We start from the raw sequence: 17,141 nt of genomic DNA, 5'->3' as shown, positions 1-17,141 counted from the left end.
AAGATATAATAAAAATAATATTTTGGTTTTTAAAATAATAGTTTAAATTTGAATGGGTTAGATGTATATTAAGGAGCTCTAAGTTGAGTTGATTGAGAAGTTGTGAACAATAAAATCTAATAATATATTTTTATTGAATAAAAATCACGACGAGTAAGGGAAAGAAAGCACAAATTGATATTTCTGTCTTTTCCTTATTTATCGTTGGCAAGCAAATGCAGTGAGCAGAAAATGGAGATACAGGCACTGCCCCCTGCTCTCCAACGCCCGTTTCAGCCTCCACTATCTCTTGGATTCCCTTTCAAACCTTATTTTTTAACTCCAACCAAACACGCCCCTTGGCACTCTACTAATAATTCATTCGTCCTATATTCACGTTTTCTGCATGCAGTTAAGTTTCGTCGCTCTTTTGCAACGGTTACAGCGACCACCGGCGAGGCTGTTATTGACGACAGCGACACCACCAACAACGAACGGGGCTTCGTTAACATTGGCTACATATCGAGTGTTCATGGTATTCAGGGCGAGATTCGCGTCAAGCCCGCCACCGATTTTCCTCGACTGCGCTTTTCCACTGTAATGATTTTTTTTAATCTCTTGTGTTTGTGGAAATTCAAGTGACTAAGTAAGCTTGTTTGTTGAGTAGCCTGGGAGAAGATGGTTGAAGAGCAAGGTTTTGGGGGGAGAAAGCGTTCAAGAAGTTGAGCTGGAGGAAGGTAGAGAGCACCCTGCACTCAAGAGTTGGATACTCAAATTCAGAGGAATTGACACCGTGGAGCAGGTTTTTCAATACCTCGTACCCTGTCTAGTTTTACAAATTTTGTTTACCAGCCCATCTTTGTTGTGTATGAACAATAGAGTTTAATTTCTATGAACTGTTAGTATAGAAAATCTTACACTCACAACCAATTAGAAATAATCAACTTTTAAGTAATAGTTATTATAAGGGTCTTGCTAACCAGTTTCTTTAGGATATTGGTTAAGGAATTAAAAAAAAAAGTATTTATTGTGGAAATCATGGGAGAGCGCAAAAAAAGTCATGGATTGTGCATCCCAATAAAATCTTTCTCCTTTTAGTTCCTTAATCAATGCTCTAAGGGTACTGGTTTGCCTTTGTCTTATTATGGAAGTCAATAAACTTGTGACAATTTATGATTGGATGGTGATGTAAAAATACTTTACACTATCAGTGCATATATTTTTTTCTCATAGTTTTAACTGATTTATTTTCTTTCTCTTCCATGTTTCGTGCATCTTGAACTTGGATGAATAAAGTGAGTGTTGATTAGTAGCAAGGGTGCACTTGGTAAACAACTTAATTTAGTGCTTATTCATTGAGTTCTTGTCACTTGAGAGCTTGTGTCATAACTAATAAATTTGATCATGAAAGTTATTGGAATAAGTTAGAAAGAGCTTATTTTGATAAGTCGTGCTTATTGAAAATAAGCTGAAAAGAACCTATATAGGAGTCGTAAGCTATTCTCATTAGCCCAAATAAGCTCTTCCAAATGTCCCTTATTTCAGTATTTTAAGTATATTTGTATATGTTAATTCAAGAAAGAGGAAGCACCTTAGTGAATTCATCTATTGACTAATCATATTTTAAAGTCAGTTTGATGCCACAATAACAAACACAGATATCACACTGTGTCAAAATTATTTCTACTCACCTTTATTTATTGATCCTTGAAAGGGATGTAGCACTTGTGGTTGCAAGTGGGAAGCGTCAAGTTTCCTATGTAGACCTGGCTCGTTTGATCATATGATATGCATGTTTTTTGGCCTTGGCTAATCAATATGTCATGCAGGCTAAGATGCTTATTGGTGCTACCTTGCTTGTGACGGACGAAGACAGGCCGGAATTAGAGGAGGGTGAATTTTACACACATGATCTGATTGGGATGAGAGTTTTTATGAAGGTTTGTTCTTAATCACATATCTTGTGTATATATGAAGACAGACCACTTTCTCCTTTCCTTGTTCATTGTTTAAAGTTTTGCTAAAGTATCACCTACTAAATACTAATGAAATGGAATTACTTCTCTTATAGTCATCAGCTGTTTTTCTGTTATATTTTGGAGTTCAGTATTAACTTGTTGATTCTCACCAGTGTGCTATTGTAACAGAAATGCCAATTGTTTACCATATAATTTATTCCCTTTCATAAAACAGGATTATTCCTTTTTTATTTAGCTCTTTTCTAGATGCATATGTCACTGCTAGCTGTCCCTTTGTACTAAGGATTCAGCAAATGAAAAGTGCTAATATAGTGATAAAAATGAAAAGGGCTATTATAAATGACTTAAAGATATTGTTATATTGGTTTGTATGAGCTTTGAAATTTCTACTTTGGTATTTTTGTCATCTTATTGTGATTTTGTAATCCTCAATTCAATTTTTGAAGGTGTTGACCATGCTTGTTCCTATCAGGAAAATGGAAAACTTGTGGGAACTGTTGTGAATGTATTCAATAGTGGAGCCAATGACCTACTACAAATTGTACTCGATTCATCTTTTGATATGCTTGACAAAAGTGGCAAGTCAAGATCAGCAGAAGATGCATCTGATCAGCTTGTTTTGGTACCTTTCGTTGAAGCCATTGTTCCAGATGTTGATATGAAAAAAAGAGAAATGCATATTACACCGCCCAAGGGACTCCTAGAATTAAATTTACGATTTGATGAGAGGTCTAAAAAAGAAAGGCGCCAACTTGTGAGCCATACTTTCCTAATGCATTACTACTAATTTGTTACTTTTAGGAGTTTTTATTGTCACTGAATATGTTTTTTTAGTTTTGTTCTTATTCCTGCTGCTATGTTACATGTCTCAGTATCTACCATTTAAAGGTGAATTGAGGCATAACTGTAACTCCCACACACAAAAAAAAATGGAACAATTATCTATCATTTAGATATGATTTTTGTACCTTTTTTTTCCATTTGTATGTAAGTCATTCTGGCAGACTTACATTATACCAACCCAAGTGGAATTTGATTTTCATAAGGTGGCATTCTGCTTTACACCTCAATATTTGTACTTGTATTATTTGGATTCTAAATTGCCTTCTTTGGAATAATTTCTTTGTTGTGATATCAATATTTGACTGGGTGCTCTTTGCCGTGGATAATTGATACAAATATTTAATTGGTTCTGGATAATTCACTTAATGCTGTCAGGAATGGAAAGAAAGGAAAAAGTTTCAAAAGCATCTCATAGCAGCCAAAAAGAAACTCATTGAAATGGAGCAAAAACATGTATTTCATGGATTTCAATATGGAGAGAAAGATCAATGGAGCTTGCTTAGTGATCAGATTGTTGGCGTAAACTCCAAATTGCTCCAGGAGGCTTTACAAAGTCTTGAGCAGCCAGCAAAGAGGCAAGTTAATATAACAACAAAAAAAAATGAAAGCCTGTTCCCACTAAGTGGAGTCAGCTGCATAAATTGAACAATCATTGTGTACTATCCAAGAGCAATTCTTATTTATTCAGCTAAGCCATTTAATTTTAGATCCTTTGTAATGGTTTCCCGGAGTCTTTCTTGGTCTATCTATACTTCTAATTAGTAGGCTATCCTCCATTTGATATTGGAGGCTCTATTGGTCTTCTTCTCAATGTCCAAACTATCTTAGACACAATTCTATCAATTTTTCCTGAATTGATGTCACTCCAACTTTCTATCATTTGTAAACTGGAGTTATTTTAAGTTTTGACAATTGACACCCTCATCCACCACCCCCACAAAAAGAAAAAAGAGAAATCATTGTTCTAGTTAATATGTGGCCCAGTGACATTTCATGGGTCGTTGAGGTACTCGATTTTGGACATCACTACCCATCCCTATTGATACTAAAATGATAGGACATATTAGCATCTTCTAATTTAATTATTCTCTTTGTTGTTTCTGAACTTTATGTAATTATCATTGACTTTTTCTAAGTTACCTTTTAGGCCCTTATAGTTTTACTAAATTCTTAAATAGGTTCTTATTGTTTAGCAGTTTTTAACAAAGCCCTTAAACTCTTAAAGATATTTAAATGAATCCTTACTCATTACAAACAACAACAACAAAGCCTTATACCACTAGTCACTAGGTGAGGTCGGCTACATGGTTCACATGACGCTATTTGGCATGGTTAAAAACCAAAGCTTCAGGAATGAATCCTTACTCACTAACAGTTGTTAAGACTCCATAAATTTTTGCTAAATTATAGGAAATTATTCGAATATTTATATAAACTATAGAATATATTTGACAAATACCACAATTGAATTAGTTCAAGTACTTTACCCGAGTTCTCAAATAGTTCCCTATAGTTTGGTAAAAATTAACTGTCATTTGCAGTTAGGGGACCTACTTAAAAATCTTTAAAAGTGTGAGAATTTTGTTAAAAATGATTAAATTAGTGGACTTATTTAAAAATTCAATAAAGCTATAAAGATCTACAAAATAATATAACTTTTTCTTTTAAATTTTTTTTTATCACCACTGCCTAGCCCTTTTTTATTGACAAAACAAAAATTCCTTTTGTTTATCCCTAGTTTCATTTGCCGGAATTTTCATTTGTGTTTCTTTAAAACTTTTTTAAATCAGATGGAAAGTTGCTGAGTTGGTCAGTGCCATAGAAGCGAAGCTTATAAATTCTATCCAAATACCAGAGGAATATTTCTTAAATGGAAGTGAAAATAAGTTTTTCAGAGATATGCAAGAGAAGGGAGCTGAGCTCATGTCTAAGGGCAAAATGGCTATTGTCTTTCTTTTGAATGAAGAAGAGCGTCAGGGGAGCATTTCTGACTCTAACATGATTGAAAATGAAGCAATTGACACTTCGGTACTTCACATGTTTCAAAAGGTACTACTGTGAAAATTTTGTAAAGGTTGTAAATTTGTGTTTTAATTATTTACTTTTGGTAAATATCCTTGTGATAAAGATTCATTGTTGTGAATATTTATTTGTTCCATGATCCATCAGATGGATTTTGTGTCTTAATTCAGTTACAACAGAACAATAATCTCTTCAACAAATACTCAAAGAGATCAGAAAAATGCCCAGTTAATGTTCTGTTCTTCTTGTTCATTTCCATTATTTTGAAGAGAATGTATTATCTTCTATTATATGTTTCTTCCTTTTTCTGCCTTAATGAAATAAGTAAAACTCCTTTGTGAGGTATTATCTGGTTAAGTACCTTTTGGAGTGACTATACTGAATAGTTTTTCTTCACCTATCGAATTTGCAATTTTTGCAGGTCAAAGATCGTGTTTCTGTGCCTTTAATTTTGGTTTCCTCAGCCCAGAAAATTCATTCTTTAAGAAATCTGTTTCGAAGCAACAATTACTTTGCATTTGACTCAGAAAAGGTTGACATCACACCAAGGATCTCCTTTTATATCATGTATTATCTCAATTAGATATGTACTTAAGTTTTTCGCTGTTGCATATGTCTTGTTCTATCCCAAATTACATGTACTTGAGGTTCAGAATTTTTGGTTGAAAGAAAACCTCATATGACTTCAGTTTCCAAATTACCTTGGCTTTCATCTTGATCTAACAATGTTTTGTTTTGTCTCATTGTCAATATTGTTTTATGAATAATATGCCATCCGTTCCTATTGGTTTAGTCTAGGGAAGTGTATAGGATGGAATATTTATTGGTCATTGCTTGTTAACTGAAAATTTCAATACTGCATTGCAGTAACGTTAGACTTCTTATGGTATTTACCTTTAAAGATATCATTAAGTCTACCATGAACCATACTATCTTACACTGGAAAACTGAATTGATGGTCCATCTGTTTTAACCAGTAACGTTTAACTTATGGTATTTCAAAATTGGCTTTTTGCATAATTCCATGTTTTAACCCTCTTTCAGGTATGGTTTTTGGAGGAAGAGAAGCTGCCAGTAGTTAGCAGTTTGCCGGAGGGACAGAACAAATATAAGATTTTAATGAAATCACCTTGGGAAATACTCCAATCTCCAGTTGGATCTGGAGGCCTTATTAGCTTGTTTTCAAAACATAGCATTGTAGATAATCTTATTGACATGGGTGTTGAGTACATTGAGGTTAGATTGTTTTATTCCTTTTCTCTATAAATTGAGATTGATACAGATTATACATTTATACTTGTTAAGATGTAATGCATAACTCTGAATAAAACAGAGCAACGACATTTTTGTTAGGTTTTTTAGTTGCTGATTTGATGCATCTACTTTTACTGTTGACTCATTGTTGCAGCTATAGAGAAAGTTTATCCAAAATAACTATATTTATTCTCCATTGCTTAATGGCATATACTTTCCCTGATTCATTTGTGCTGTATATTCTTGCAGTTTTGCTGCCCAAGTGAAAGAACGGCCGGTGGAAACTCTCTACTTTTTGGGTTGATTAATTCACGGGAAGCCAAAATTGGGATACAAATTTCCCCAAAAATCACTGATTTGGAAGAAAATTTTGACATGATATTCTCGATGGACTTTGTAAAGAAGTTAACGAAGCAAAGCAACAAACTCCAATTTGATGCAATCCCAAAGGCACATTCCTTTGTTGAGAAAGTTGACAAAGAATGGGTTACTGTCACCTCGTCCACCCCCAATTCATATGAGCTCTCTTGTAGTATACATGATTCCTTAAACGCATGTTCATTGGATAAGGTTTGTATAGTGGAGGTTACAGAATAATCCAATAAATTATATTGATTGAGAGGGAATACTCATGTATTAGATGACAGGCCCAATAGATTGTTTAGTGTTAGTACTTCGTCATACTCATTTATGAGAGGGAAAGAAATAACAAAAACCCAACAAACAAAAAAGATGGCCATATATATGATGTATCGTGTATGATATTGCTTTAAGCTGTGGAATTTTTTGTGTAGACACGAGATTCAACCATATTTTATGATTGAGATTTACCATTTGGGCTGGATATGATTTTCAGTCATTGGTGGTGTAATTTTCCGGTCAAATACATGTTTTTTTTTATAATAATTTTGAAGCTTACTTTTAATGTTTATTGATCAAGCTAAGCTTTCAAGTATTTCCACGGAAGATGGTGGATACATGTAAAGGTATTGTAATGTCCAAAGTAATTGGATGAATCAACAGAATAATAGTAAATGAAAATTGAAAAGCATTTAGTTATACATGGTGACTCTTTAGGTGCTTTGTTTATAGGACTCCGACGTGAATAAGTCACAATTATAACATCAAAGTATAGTCATGTGGTAATCTTTGTAAAGTGTGGGTTTCTTAACCCTTAAATATTATGGAACCCCTAAGGTGGGGTGTAAATAAGTGTTAAGAATCCTCTAATGGCGTATGGAGCAGCATATACGTGCGGGTTTAGGTGGAATGAGCTTTACATAAAGGTGTTCACCAATTGGGTTTCCAAGAGTTTTACATAAAACAATATTAACCACTCTGATTAATCAGATTTTGTGGCAAAAATTATAAAATTCATAAATATTTTACGCAATTAGATCAATAACATTTAACTCAAAAAAAAAATATACACACATAAAAGGATAGACTATTCTAATAAAACATGCTTCCCCTTAGACCATTAGGTTTCGAAAATATAATATATTTTGACTAATTTAATAACTTATATTAAAAACTTTACAAACAATTAGATTAATTAGTTTAATGTTCTGTTTTATTAATTACTCAATGCTCAATATGTTTTTAACCCACAATCACAATTTTTTTTCAAAGCTAAAATCATTTGTTTTCATATAAAAGCTAAAATTAAATATTCGAAGAAAGTTATAAATTCGTTTAATAATTTTTTTTTCTTTTTTTCACTTTAAACAAGTTTTTGTTCGTTGAGATAAGTAGAGGCAGAGACACCTTTCTTTGCAACGCAAACGCAACTAGCAACGCTTTGATTTCAGCCTCATCCACAGCGAGTAAGAAAGGAAGTAAGCAACGCTGATTTGATTTTCCTTGTTTTGCTTGCAGTACTTCAATCGCTTCTTCTACAAATGTCAATGAACTTACTTTCTGCATTTTCATAGTTGTAAAATATGGATATTTAGTTGTTTCTTAATATGATATGATTCTGTGTTATTCCTCATTTTCACTTGCTCTCTGTTTATTTTGTTAACTGCCCACTTGTGTTTGTGGATCTGACTTTTATTTATTTGTTTATTTATTCCTTGTATGATACTTTGTTTGCCCATTCCATTATGCTTCACATTTTGTTGCGTTTTACTTTTGCAGTATATTTGATTTTGCTCACAAACTGTTTGATGTGAGTTCTGAAACATGGGGAGCCACAAACAAATTGTGATTTCAGCCTCCTTGCTTTCGTTCTCAGTTGTTTATCAGACCACATATATGATCAATATTATTAATGAAAATGTTCATAACAAATTCTTTTGACGTACCCCCCTTGCTTTCGTTCTCAATTGTTTATTAGACCACATATATGATCATATGACACAGTATATGCCTAGAGTTTCTCGTAGGCTAAGCTCTATGTTGTCGATTCCATATGAAGTTATACATAACATATCAAAATTATCATTGTTATTGAGGGGATTTAATTACTTTATCCTAATATTGAATTTTATGAATGGAGAGAATTTGATTACTCTATTCAGACTAACAAATTTTACAAATGAAGGGAATTCAATTGAAGCAATTGAGTGAGTTTCCTAGGATTTTCAAATGTACCATTCAAATACACACCTAGATTTTTGTTTAATGAATTTAGTTGCCTCTTTTTGCAACATTTTGCATATCCATTGTGACAGTGTTCACAGAGCAAGGAATCTGAAAAATATGCTAGCTGTAGCTGCATATTCAAGCCAAGAGTTGATGATTTCTTGTAGAGTGATCATGGCATCATTATAAGTATTTTCCACTGTTCAGTTGATAGAATTGACTTCAAATTTGAATTATCATAGCTTCCATTTAGCACAATAAGTCAAGTTGTTTTGAACTAGTTGCATGATTTGTAAAATATTTTCTGAGATGCAACAAATTGTGTTAAGTGCATGTTGTAATGGAATTGTTATACATAGACATAGGATAAACTTCTTCTCTGCATGTCTTCTGGGATTTTCTAAGAAGAAAATTTCTGTAGCGTAAAATTGAATTAGGAACTCTACCAAACCCAAGGTTGATCCTAGTTTACACAGAAATTGAAGATCCTCCTTCTATACGACTTTCTTTATCTTTTCTTTGTTTCTTTGCACCTTCTTAGGTTGAAATTTTGCACTCCTTTTTCTGTTGTAATCTTTCTTTGTTCTCTATAGTAGTATTTCTTTCTTTTATACCTTCTCCCTCCCATCATTTAGGTTTCCAATTTTAATTTTTCTGCTAACAAGGTTCCTATAAATGTTTATATTTAAAACTTGCCATCCTATGCAGGAAAGTAGGTAGTGGATATTGATAGAAACAAATGAGATCTGAAGCCTTCCAAACAGCTAACATTTATCGCCTTCTTCTCAAGGCGGTCAAGAAACATATTGAGAAGGAAGAGAACAAGAAACATTTTATAGAATTTGTAACCTCAGAGTTCCGTAACAACCGAAATTTGTCTGACAATGTGGCTATCCAACAGAAAATAAAGCTTGCTCGTGATTATACTTTTCTTCTTAACAGTGTACACCATCACAAGGTATTGCTCTCTGCTGCATTTTTCCTTCAAAATTCAAATAGTCGTTTTGTTTGTGCCTGTGGGTAAGAAGTTTGATTGAACAGTTATTATTGGTCAAATGAGATTTACACAAACTCGGTTAGTTAAAAACAAGGTGTCAACACTCAACAGCTTTAGTTAAGGTATGTATATAGTTAAATTAAAATAAGCACAGAAGAGGATGTGGTTTTTTACTAGTGTTCAGCATCACCAAGGTGTGGCTGAGCCTGGAGAAATCCTCTGCAGATTGTGTCCTATCATTGATATAATTATTTTTACTCATTTTATGCCTCTGAATAAATATATTTTCAAGAAAAGCTACGTTTTGTCCATCTGGCTTTTTGACCATGCATCGTTGTTGACAATTTTGCAGGATTTACTTTTTTCGTACAATATTGCCGTGGATAGGTCAGATGAAGTAAAAAGGACTCTTGGAAAATCTGCTTCTAGTGTTGGTCTTCAGCTTCCTGAGGTTTATCAGCCATAATGATTGTTAGTGTTAATTTTTGCATGCACGGAACATGCCTTTGTACTACACTGTAGATTTTGGTGGGGTGACTGTTTCTTCTGAATGAAAAAAAAAATGGTTTCATAGCTTTTTATCCAGAACAAAAAATCTTAACGAAGAAAAAGAGGAATGGGATTCAGTGCTGATGAATAAATTATATCAAATTATATCATTCACTCATTAGTTCTTTTCTTTCTAATAACAAAATCTATTATACGAGTGTAATAGATATATTTCCTTCAAATTAAGTGCATGTCTTTCAAGGTTTCAAATTTTGAATTGCTTCTACGGATGTTTGCAATTCAAGTTCAGGTGTTGGCTTAGCTTGTTGCCTTTTGGAATTTTATGGAAAGCTTGGCGAACTCCATCTAATAAATGTCTATTGATACATTTCGGCTCAATTTGAATAGCTTCTAACCTATGAGAATTTTTTAAATGTAAAACTATTTTAAGGTAAGAATGTTAAGCTCTATTAACTTTTTATTTTTTAAGAATTTGTGGCATATAAGATGATTTTAGTTTATATGAGAAGTTTATTTTATATTATTATTCTAATATGTTATTTCTCCCCTCTTATAACGTTTATTAAAAAAATTATTTTTGCTTTAAAATAGCTGATTCCTGTTGTTACATTACCATTTTGAATTAATTTTTGGTTGTTAGCACTTGAGCTTTGTAGAAAATGTAAGTTTTGGGTCTCAAGTAAATTTATTGAAAGTATTTTTTAATGTAAAAGTGGTTATATATATAATGCGGAAAAATTTATTTATACAGAATTCGTATCCTCTACGGGAGAACATACTTACATAATTAGAATTTGAACTCAGACATCTGGTTAAATAGACTAATCTCATGCTGGTGGGATACTTTTTTGTATGGATCACAGGTATTTTTCAAGAGAGATTCAGTTCAAGTCTTGTGGAATTACTATGAACGGAAAACTCTCCTTCTGAGTATTTAATGTAGTTAGATACTTAAGATTTGAACTCCAAATCTCTAGTTAAGCTAGAATAATCCTATTTTAATTGATTTACACATTTGGTGGCAGTCCGGATGTTTGGGTTTAATTCTGTCATTGAGCATTTAACTTTTTTTTAGAAATAATCCCTTTTTATTGCTTTCTGGAAACTGTAAAATATATTTGTTCTTAAAGTAAATTAATTTCAACACGCATGGTTCAAATTATAGTATTAACCAACTTATAAGAAATATTGATGAACGTCATTTTTTTTTTGTGACCTTATAGAGAAGAATGGAATATACCCTCGTAGTCATGTAATAAAATATATTTTTTCGTGATCGGCATTATGATTTTTTGCACATTAAAGATAAAATAAAAATTACAGAATTAAAGAAGCTAAGGATTGTCGGAGTTTTCATTTTTCTTATCAGTTTAATTGTCGTACGTGACCAGTGTAAACATTTTTTACACGTCAATCAATTAAGAATCACCATTAGTATTTAAGGTAGTTACTATAAAACTCAAGTAAAGTTTATTTTTTCTTTTCTTTTTTAACTTGGATTTTGTTCACATACATTTCAGAGTCAGACTTAGTCGATTTAACATTTAAATAAATTTATAGATTTAGGCATTATGTATAAAGTTTAAGATAATAAAGGAAAGGGTGCAATATATTTGAAAAAAATCATATTAATATTAATATATAATCAGAGATGAGTATTTTTTTATCACTTATTGTAAACAAAAATGTGTTTTAAATGTTGATAATATAATTTATTTTATTACTAACAAAATTATAAAATATAATACATTTATGTAATTGTCTCATTGTATATCAAATAACAAAATAATTTTTTTTTAACTAATCTTAGAATTTTCATATTTTTCTATATCTGACTTTTTTAGGATAGTAACAACTGCTTTAATAAAAATAAAAAGTTTTTTTAGCATATAAAACTAAATAATAAATACTTGCGCGATATTATTAAATTTGTTAGAAACAGTGTAAGGGTTTTTTTAATAGGGATTGGGCCAGAGTGTTGTGAATGAGAAGAGTTCAGGAGTGGCAAAGAATATGACTTGCCTCAGAGAACAAACAATTGACAACTCCTAAGAAGTTGCCTGTTGGGAAGGTATTTACAGTTAAACAAACCTTAAAAATAAGAGACAGGTAAGAATCATACATATTTTAATGTATAAGTATGATTGTGAAGCATCATCTTTACAGGCCTGCATGGAGCTTTTTAGCTAACTAGCAGCCTTGTCAAGAAAAGAACCCAACCTTCTGTTTTATCCATTTCTCATATAGATAAGAACTCTCATTTGTACCAAAGATATGCACCTCCTGGTCCTTGGATTTATAGACTTCCCTTCACTGCTTTTTAGGTTCCTGAAATCCCCTAGTACTTTTCTTGTTCAAAACAGCTTTTTCCTTATCCAAAAAACAAACAGCAACACAGATGGCTAAGGAGCAAATGAAGCCTATTGCCACTCTTCTTTTGGGGCTGAACTTCTGCATGTATGCCATAGTTTTGGGCATTGGTGGATGGGCCATGAACAGAGCAATAGATCATGGTTTTATTATAGGTATGAAAATTTAAAATGTCCAAATGTCCCTATGTTTCCTCTCATAGTCTCATGTAACCAATCATTTTCTTTGTGTTTCTTCAGCTTGCTTATGTTGTTGAGAAACTATGCACTATGCAGGTCCAGAATTAAAACTACCGGCACACTTTTCACCCTTGTTCTTCCCAATGGGAAATGCATCCACTGGATTCTTTGTCACATTTGCTTTGCTTGCTGGAGTGGTTGGTGCTGCATCAGCAATTTCAGGAATCAATCATATCCAGTCATGGACTGCTGAGAGCTTGCCATCTGCAGCTTCAGTTGCTACAATGGCTTGGACTCTTACACTCCTGGCCATGGGGTAATCTTTTCTCTATGATTTCTATTTTCTATTCTTATCCCCTCCAAAACAATAATTTTGCGGTATTATTTTACTTACCTAACTATAATTAAATTAATGCAGCTTTGCCTGGAAAGAGATTGAGCTTCATATCAGAAATGCACGCCTGGTAAGACAGGAAGATTCATTTACTTTCTTAATAACTTTCTTGTAGTATATTTTCAAGTGTCAGACCTATGGAATGTCCAATTTTGCAGAAAACCATGGAGGCTTTTATAATTATACTTTCAGCTACACAGCTTTTCTACATAGTTGCTATTCACAGTGCTGCTGCGTATAGAAGAAAAACTTGAAGGTTGAAGGAATTTTTTTTTTGTTGGCCAAGAAGGATTGTATTGGTGTGCTTGTATTTTTCTCTCCCTCTCTTGCTTTTTTTTTTTCTCTTTGGTTTATGTATTTTTTCTGTCGGTCCAATCAAGACTTTTAATTCATATAAGTTAAAGGAGAATTAGCATTGTGGTGTGATTTGAATGATTGGAATTTGGATTTGTATGAATCAAGAATGTCATTTACAAGAGCAATAAAGGAGAACACTATCTTTACTTTTCTATTTTTTTTTTTCCTCCAACTTTCTTAGGAGTAAGCTGTGAGCATTGATCATGACAGGGACATCAGGCTGCATAGCCTTGATAAGCATTTATAAGTCTTTAAGGAACAAGGGGTACAATAAAACCCAAACATTTTCACACAAAGACCATGTATGCAAAGTCAAGCAGCTTTTTAGATCTTTTTAAAAGGATATACTTACTAGAAAAGCAATTCACACACAGTAATTACGAAATCTTCACTTGGTATCCACAGGATGGTCTAGAGCAAAAAAACATGACAGAATAATCTTTGAACCATAACCTTGACAAGAAAAACCAAATATCAAAGAAGGACATTTCCATGACCAGGGCAAGAACAAAGTTTCATCAGTCTACTATGAAGTTCTCATGGTGATAGCTAACTAAGGACATTTGAACAGGGACACATCCGAGGTATGATTGCATCATAAGTTAGAACACGAAGAATCCTGCTTCGTTATGGTTCTGGTAGTTACTCTGATTAAAGATAAACCGTAAAGTTACACCCAAAGAGCGCTGCACTGCAAACACTGTTGTATGTGCTTTATGCATGAGAATCATGCATTAGATGATAAAGATCAAAGTGAATTTTCTTAAGGAAGTTTCTAGGTCTCATTGCTGCTCTACATTAATTAGAAAGGGTGAAATAAACAGCATTATGACCAATTCCATGTCACAGAATTAATAAATCAGTTTAAAAGACTGTAATTGTTGCTAGCACAATAACTACAAACAAATCCCACTGTAATGTAAACAAAAGTTGTATGGATTACACAGTTTGGCCTGGTTGCCTGCTATATTTTTTAAAAGCTTAAAGGAGAGAATCTAAATCAAAATATCACAAAATTCTTCTAAATCTTCACAAGTTTGACCCATCAGTTGAGATACTCACGCTTGATGCTTGTATCTTGTATCTCTGCAAGAAAAACAGAGGGAAGATGTTGTCAAACATAACTTAATTTGCAAGTTTAAAATGTATAATTGTATACTGATACAGCAATATACTACTACAATAATCCCCAAAATGAGCATTATTAGAACGAATAATACAACTTAAAAAACCAATTGATACCACATGAAGAACTAAGAAGTACATCTTAATTACTTAAATCCGTATCCAAAAGGCATGAATATTTGATAACGCTCAGACTAAGTTGAACTTGAATAATAACAGAGTATGACCTTCAGAATGATATGCATACACTGCTAGTTATAGAAGAATCACACCCTCCCATTGTGCTCATGAATCTCATGAACAAGACAGTGTCAGCAATAATAAAAGAAGAAAATCAGATGAAGAAAATAAAATTACAAGACAATTGGAGAATAAGAGATCCTCCATAACAAAGAATTTGGAAAATGAATAACAGAAAAAGACAAATCACTAATGGAGCAAAGTTATCTAACCACTGTGTATGTTACAGAAATCCCCTTAAAAGACCATGTGTTTAAAACCAAATTGAAGCTAATTGCCTAATCACATTCCAAAACAGCTGCTCAGCCAAGCATATCTCGTAAAAAATATGAGCTTTGTGCTCTTCCCAAATGACCAAATATAATAGCATGGATTGATAGTCACAAAAATTTAGCATCCTCATTTGTATTGAAACCATTAAAGCTAGTATCTACAAATTGGTCCAAAGACCCATGACACACCCGCATTCACCAAAGACAAACAAGCAATAAATAGTGAAAGAAAACACCACCAAACTTCCTTCTAATAGTTTAAAAGTCACAAAGCGCAAATTACCAAACCAATTAGAAAAATTGCAAAACTAAAGCTAAAAACAACCATAAGCAAGCATACATGAGGGTAGCAAATTTATGTAAACGCAACCTTTTAAGTTGAAAGAGAATCCACACAAACATGATTTTACAAGGTAAAATAACTTCAAAGGAAAAACCTGAAATTATCTATTTGAACTTGACAGAACTTCAAACAATCCACAGCAACTCAACCAGGAGGTCTTTTGCACCAAATCTGGAGCCAATGCTACATGAGGCTGCAAATTAATTTAGCAAAGAAAAATATATTTAAAATTAGTTTTTCACAAAAATTTACCAATCATAATTGTGAGATGAAAAACTTGTAATGTATATGTGAGAAAATGTAAAACCTGATTTTCAGAACGTTTTGCAGTCTTACAATCCTTAATGTGTTCTGCACCATTGGTAAATTTAGTGAAAGGACTAGCAGACAGTGAAGTTAACATTTTACTATCACATTCCTTTGGCTTAGGCTCCTCCACACTTGACATTGTCACATTCTCATTGGTTAAGGAATATGCGTTATCCTCATTTATCTTCATTGCGACATTGGTCACTTCTACAGGATGGACTACTGACTTCTCTAGTAACACACTTCCAGTGTCACTCTTTTCCACCTCAGACACAGAAGCCATGTCAGTAACTAAATTAACAGAAGAGTCAGCAGCTGAATTAACAGTCTCCTCAGCTGGTGCCATTTCAGTAATCAAAGTCATTTTGGAAGGGGAAGAATCAATGGAGTTAACAAACTCATGACTTGCAATTGCCTCTTCAACTGAATTACAATTCCCATCCTCTGAGTTCTTCTCAGCGAGGGATTCACCCTTTGAAGTATCGCCACCATTCCCATTCTCATAACATAATTCTTTTGAAGTATCATTAGGGACTTCTTCCAGGGTCTCGACATCCGAAGCACACGGTTGAGTAGCTGATGGTCTCTCTTCCAGATCTTCACTTCCATCATTGAATGGATTACGATGGTCACCATGTTCATGAAATGCAGGAGAATTACCCTCACCACGATCACTTCCTTTCCCATCTCGTGACTTCAAACCATCGTTTCCTATTATTTACACAATCAATCAAGCTATTATCAATTAAAACAACCAAATTAACAAATACCAGTGTACCCAACTCAACTACCCCAACCACAATGAATCACAGTTGCATATTCCCAATCAAAGTAAAACAAAACAAGAATAATTAACAGAACCCCATCTACCCAAATAGAAAAAAAGACCCAAAAAAAAAATAGATATAATGCACAACTGAAAAGGACCCATCTATGATTAATTGCCAGATGCACATGCATTTGAGTGAAAAATGGTACCTTGGGGGTTGTTGGTTGATGGGTTGATGTTGTTTTCCTTTGCCTTCTTTTTCCTGGCAGCTTTTCTCTTCCTAGCACCTGGAGGCATGGTGTGGAGAGTGAAATGGGATGGTGGGCTGCTATGCTACCCCTCACTATTCAGTGGGGACAATGAACACAAACCAAATCTACAGAGATTGAAAGTGAACTGCTAATAGCTATGTATGTATGAATGTTTCTCTTGTGCTCTGAATATATATTGTATGTAATGCAGTGACACAGCAAAGAGAATTATTAGGCTTGTGAAAAGCCTGTCATGTCATTGTCATGTTCAAGCTTCCCACCGAGAAAAGTTTCAAACTTTCAAATTTGTTTTTATGGTAATAATTAATTCAAATCACAATTTACCTTTTCTGGATCTGCTT

General features: G+C 33.3%; 4 protein-coding genes across 5 annotated transcripts; 3 read left to right on the top strand and 1 right to left on the bottom strand.

The window, feature by feature from the left end:
• The first annotated feature begins 180 nt into the window (after positions 1 to 180).
• Positions 181 to 6,948, top strand: LOC114412987. The gene is made up of 9 exons (XM_028377123.1): positions 181 to 576; positions 647 to 781; positions 1,809 to 1,919; positions 2,431 to 2,712; positions 3,177 to 3,376; positions 4,592 to 4,850; positions 5,245 to 5,355; positions 5,868 to 6,059; positions 6,327 to 6,948. The coding sequence occupies exons 1-9, from the start codon at positions 232 to 234 to the stop codon at positions 6,672 to 6,674; spliced, it is 1,983 nt and encodes a 660-aa protein (XP_028232924.1). The 5' UTR covers positions 181 to 231; the 3' UTR covers positions 6,675 to 6,948.
• An 848-nt stretch (positions 6,949 to 7,796) lies between these two features.
• LOC114412986 lies at positions 7,797 to 10,330 on the top strand. 2 transcript variants are annotated; one of them, XM_028377121.1, is made up of 3 exons: positions 7,797 to 7,915; positions 9,372 to 9,621; positions 10,013 to 10,330. In XM_028377121.1, the coding sequence occupies exons 2-3, from the start codon at positions 9,403 to 9,405 to the stop codon at positions 10,124 to 10,126; spliced, it is 333 nt and encodes a 110-aa protein (XP_028232922.1). In that variant the 5' UTR covers positions 7,797 to 7,915; positions 9,372 to 9,402; the 3' UTR covers positions 10,127 to 10,330. The 2 variants fall into 2 exon arrangements, with proteins under 2 accessions (XP_028232922.1, XP_028232923.1); XM_028377122.1 differs by having other exon boundaries at positions 7,828 to 7,903.
• A 1,887-nt stretch (positions 10,331 to 12,217) lies between these two features.
• LOC114412985 (membrane protein PM19L-like) lies at positions 12,218 to 13,624 on the top strand. Its single transcript, XM_028377120.1, has 4 exons — positions 12,218 to 12,695; positions 12,816 to 13,035; positions 13,138 to 13,183; positions 13,272 to 13,624. The coding sequence occupies exons 1-4, from the start codon at positions 12,569 to 12,571 to the stop codon at positions 13,365 to 13,367; spliced, it is 489 nt and encodes a 162-aa protein (XP_028232921.1). The 5' UTR covers positions 12,218 to 12,568; the 3' UTR covers positions 13,368 to 13,624.
• A 648-nt stretch (positions 13,625 to 14,272) lies between these two features.
• On the bottom strand, positions 14,273 to 17,058 carry LOC114412984. The gene is made up of 4 exons (XM_028377119.1): positions 16,738 to 17,058; positions 15,758 to 16,470; positions 15,545 to 15,643; positions 14,273 to 14,556 (listed from the first exon to the last, which is right to left on the bottom strand). Exons 1-3 carry the CDS (start codon positions 16,823 to 16,825, stop codon positions 15,551 to 15,553), a joined length of 894 nt encoding a protein of 297 aa, XP_028232920.1. The 5' UTR covers positions 16,826 to 17,058; the 3' UTR covers positions 14,273 to 14,556; positions 15,545 to 15,550.
• Positions 17,059 to 17,141: the final 83 nt, after the last annotated feature.

This window comes from Glycine soja, chromosome 5 (genome assembly GCF_004193775.1).
Source record: "Glycine soja cultivar W05 chromosome 5, ASM419377v2, whole genome shotgun sequence".
Taxonomy (NCBI): Eukaryota; Viridiplantae; Streptophyta; class Magnoliopsida; order Fabales; family Fabaceae; genus Glycine; species Glycine soja.
Note: the sequence above shows the minus strand (reverse complement) of the source record. Positions and strands in the feature narration are given on the sequence as shown.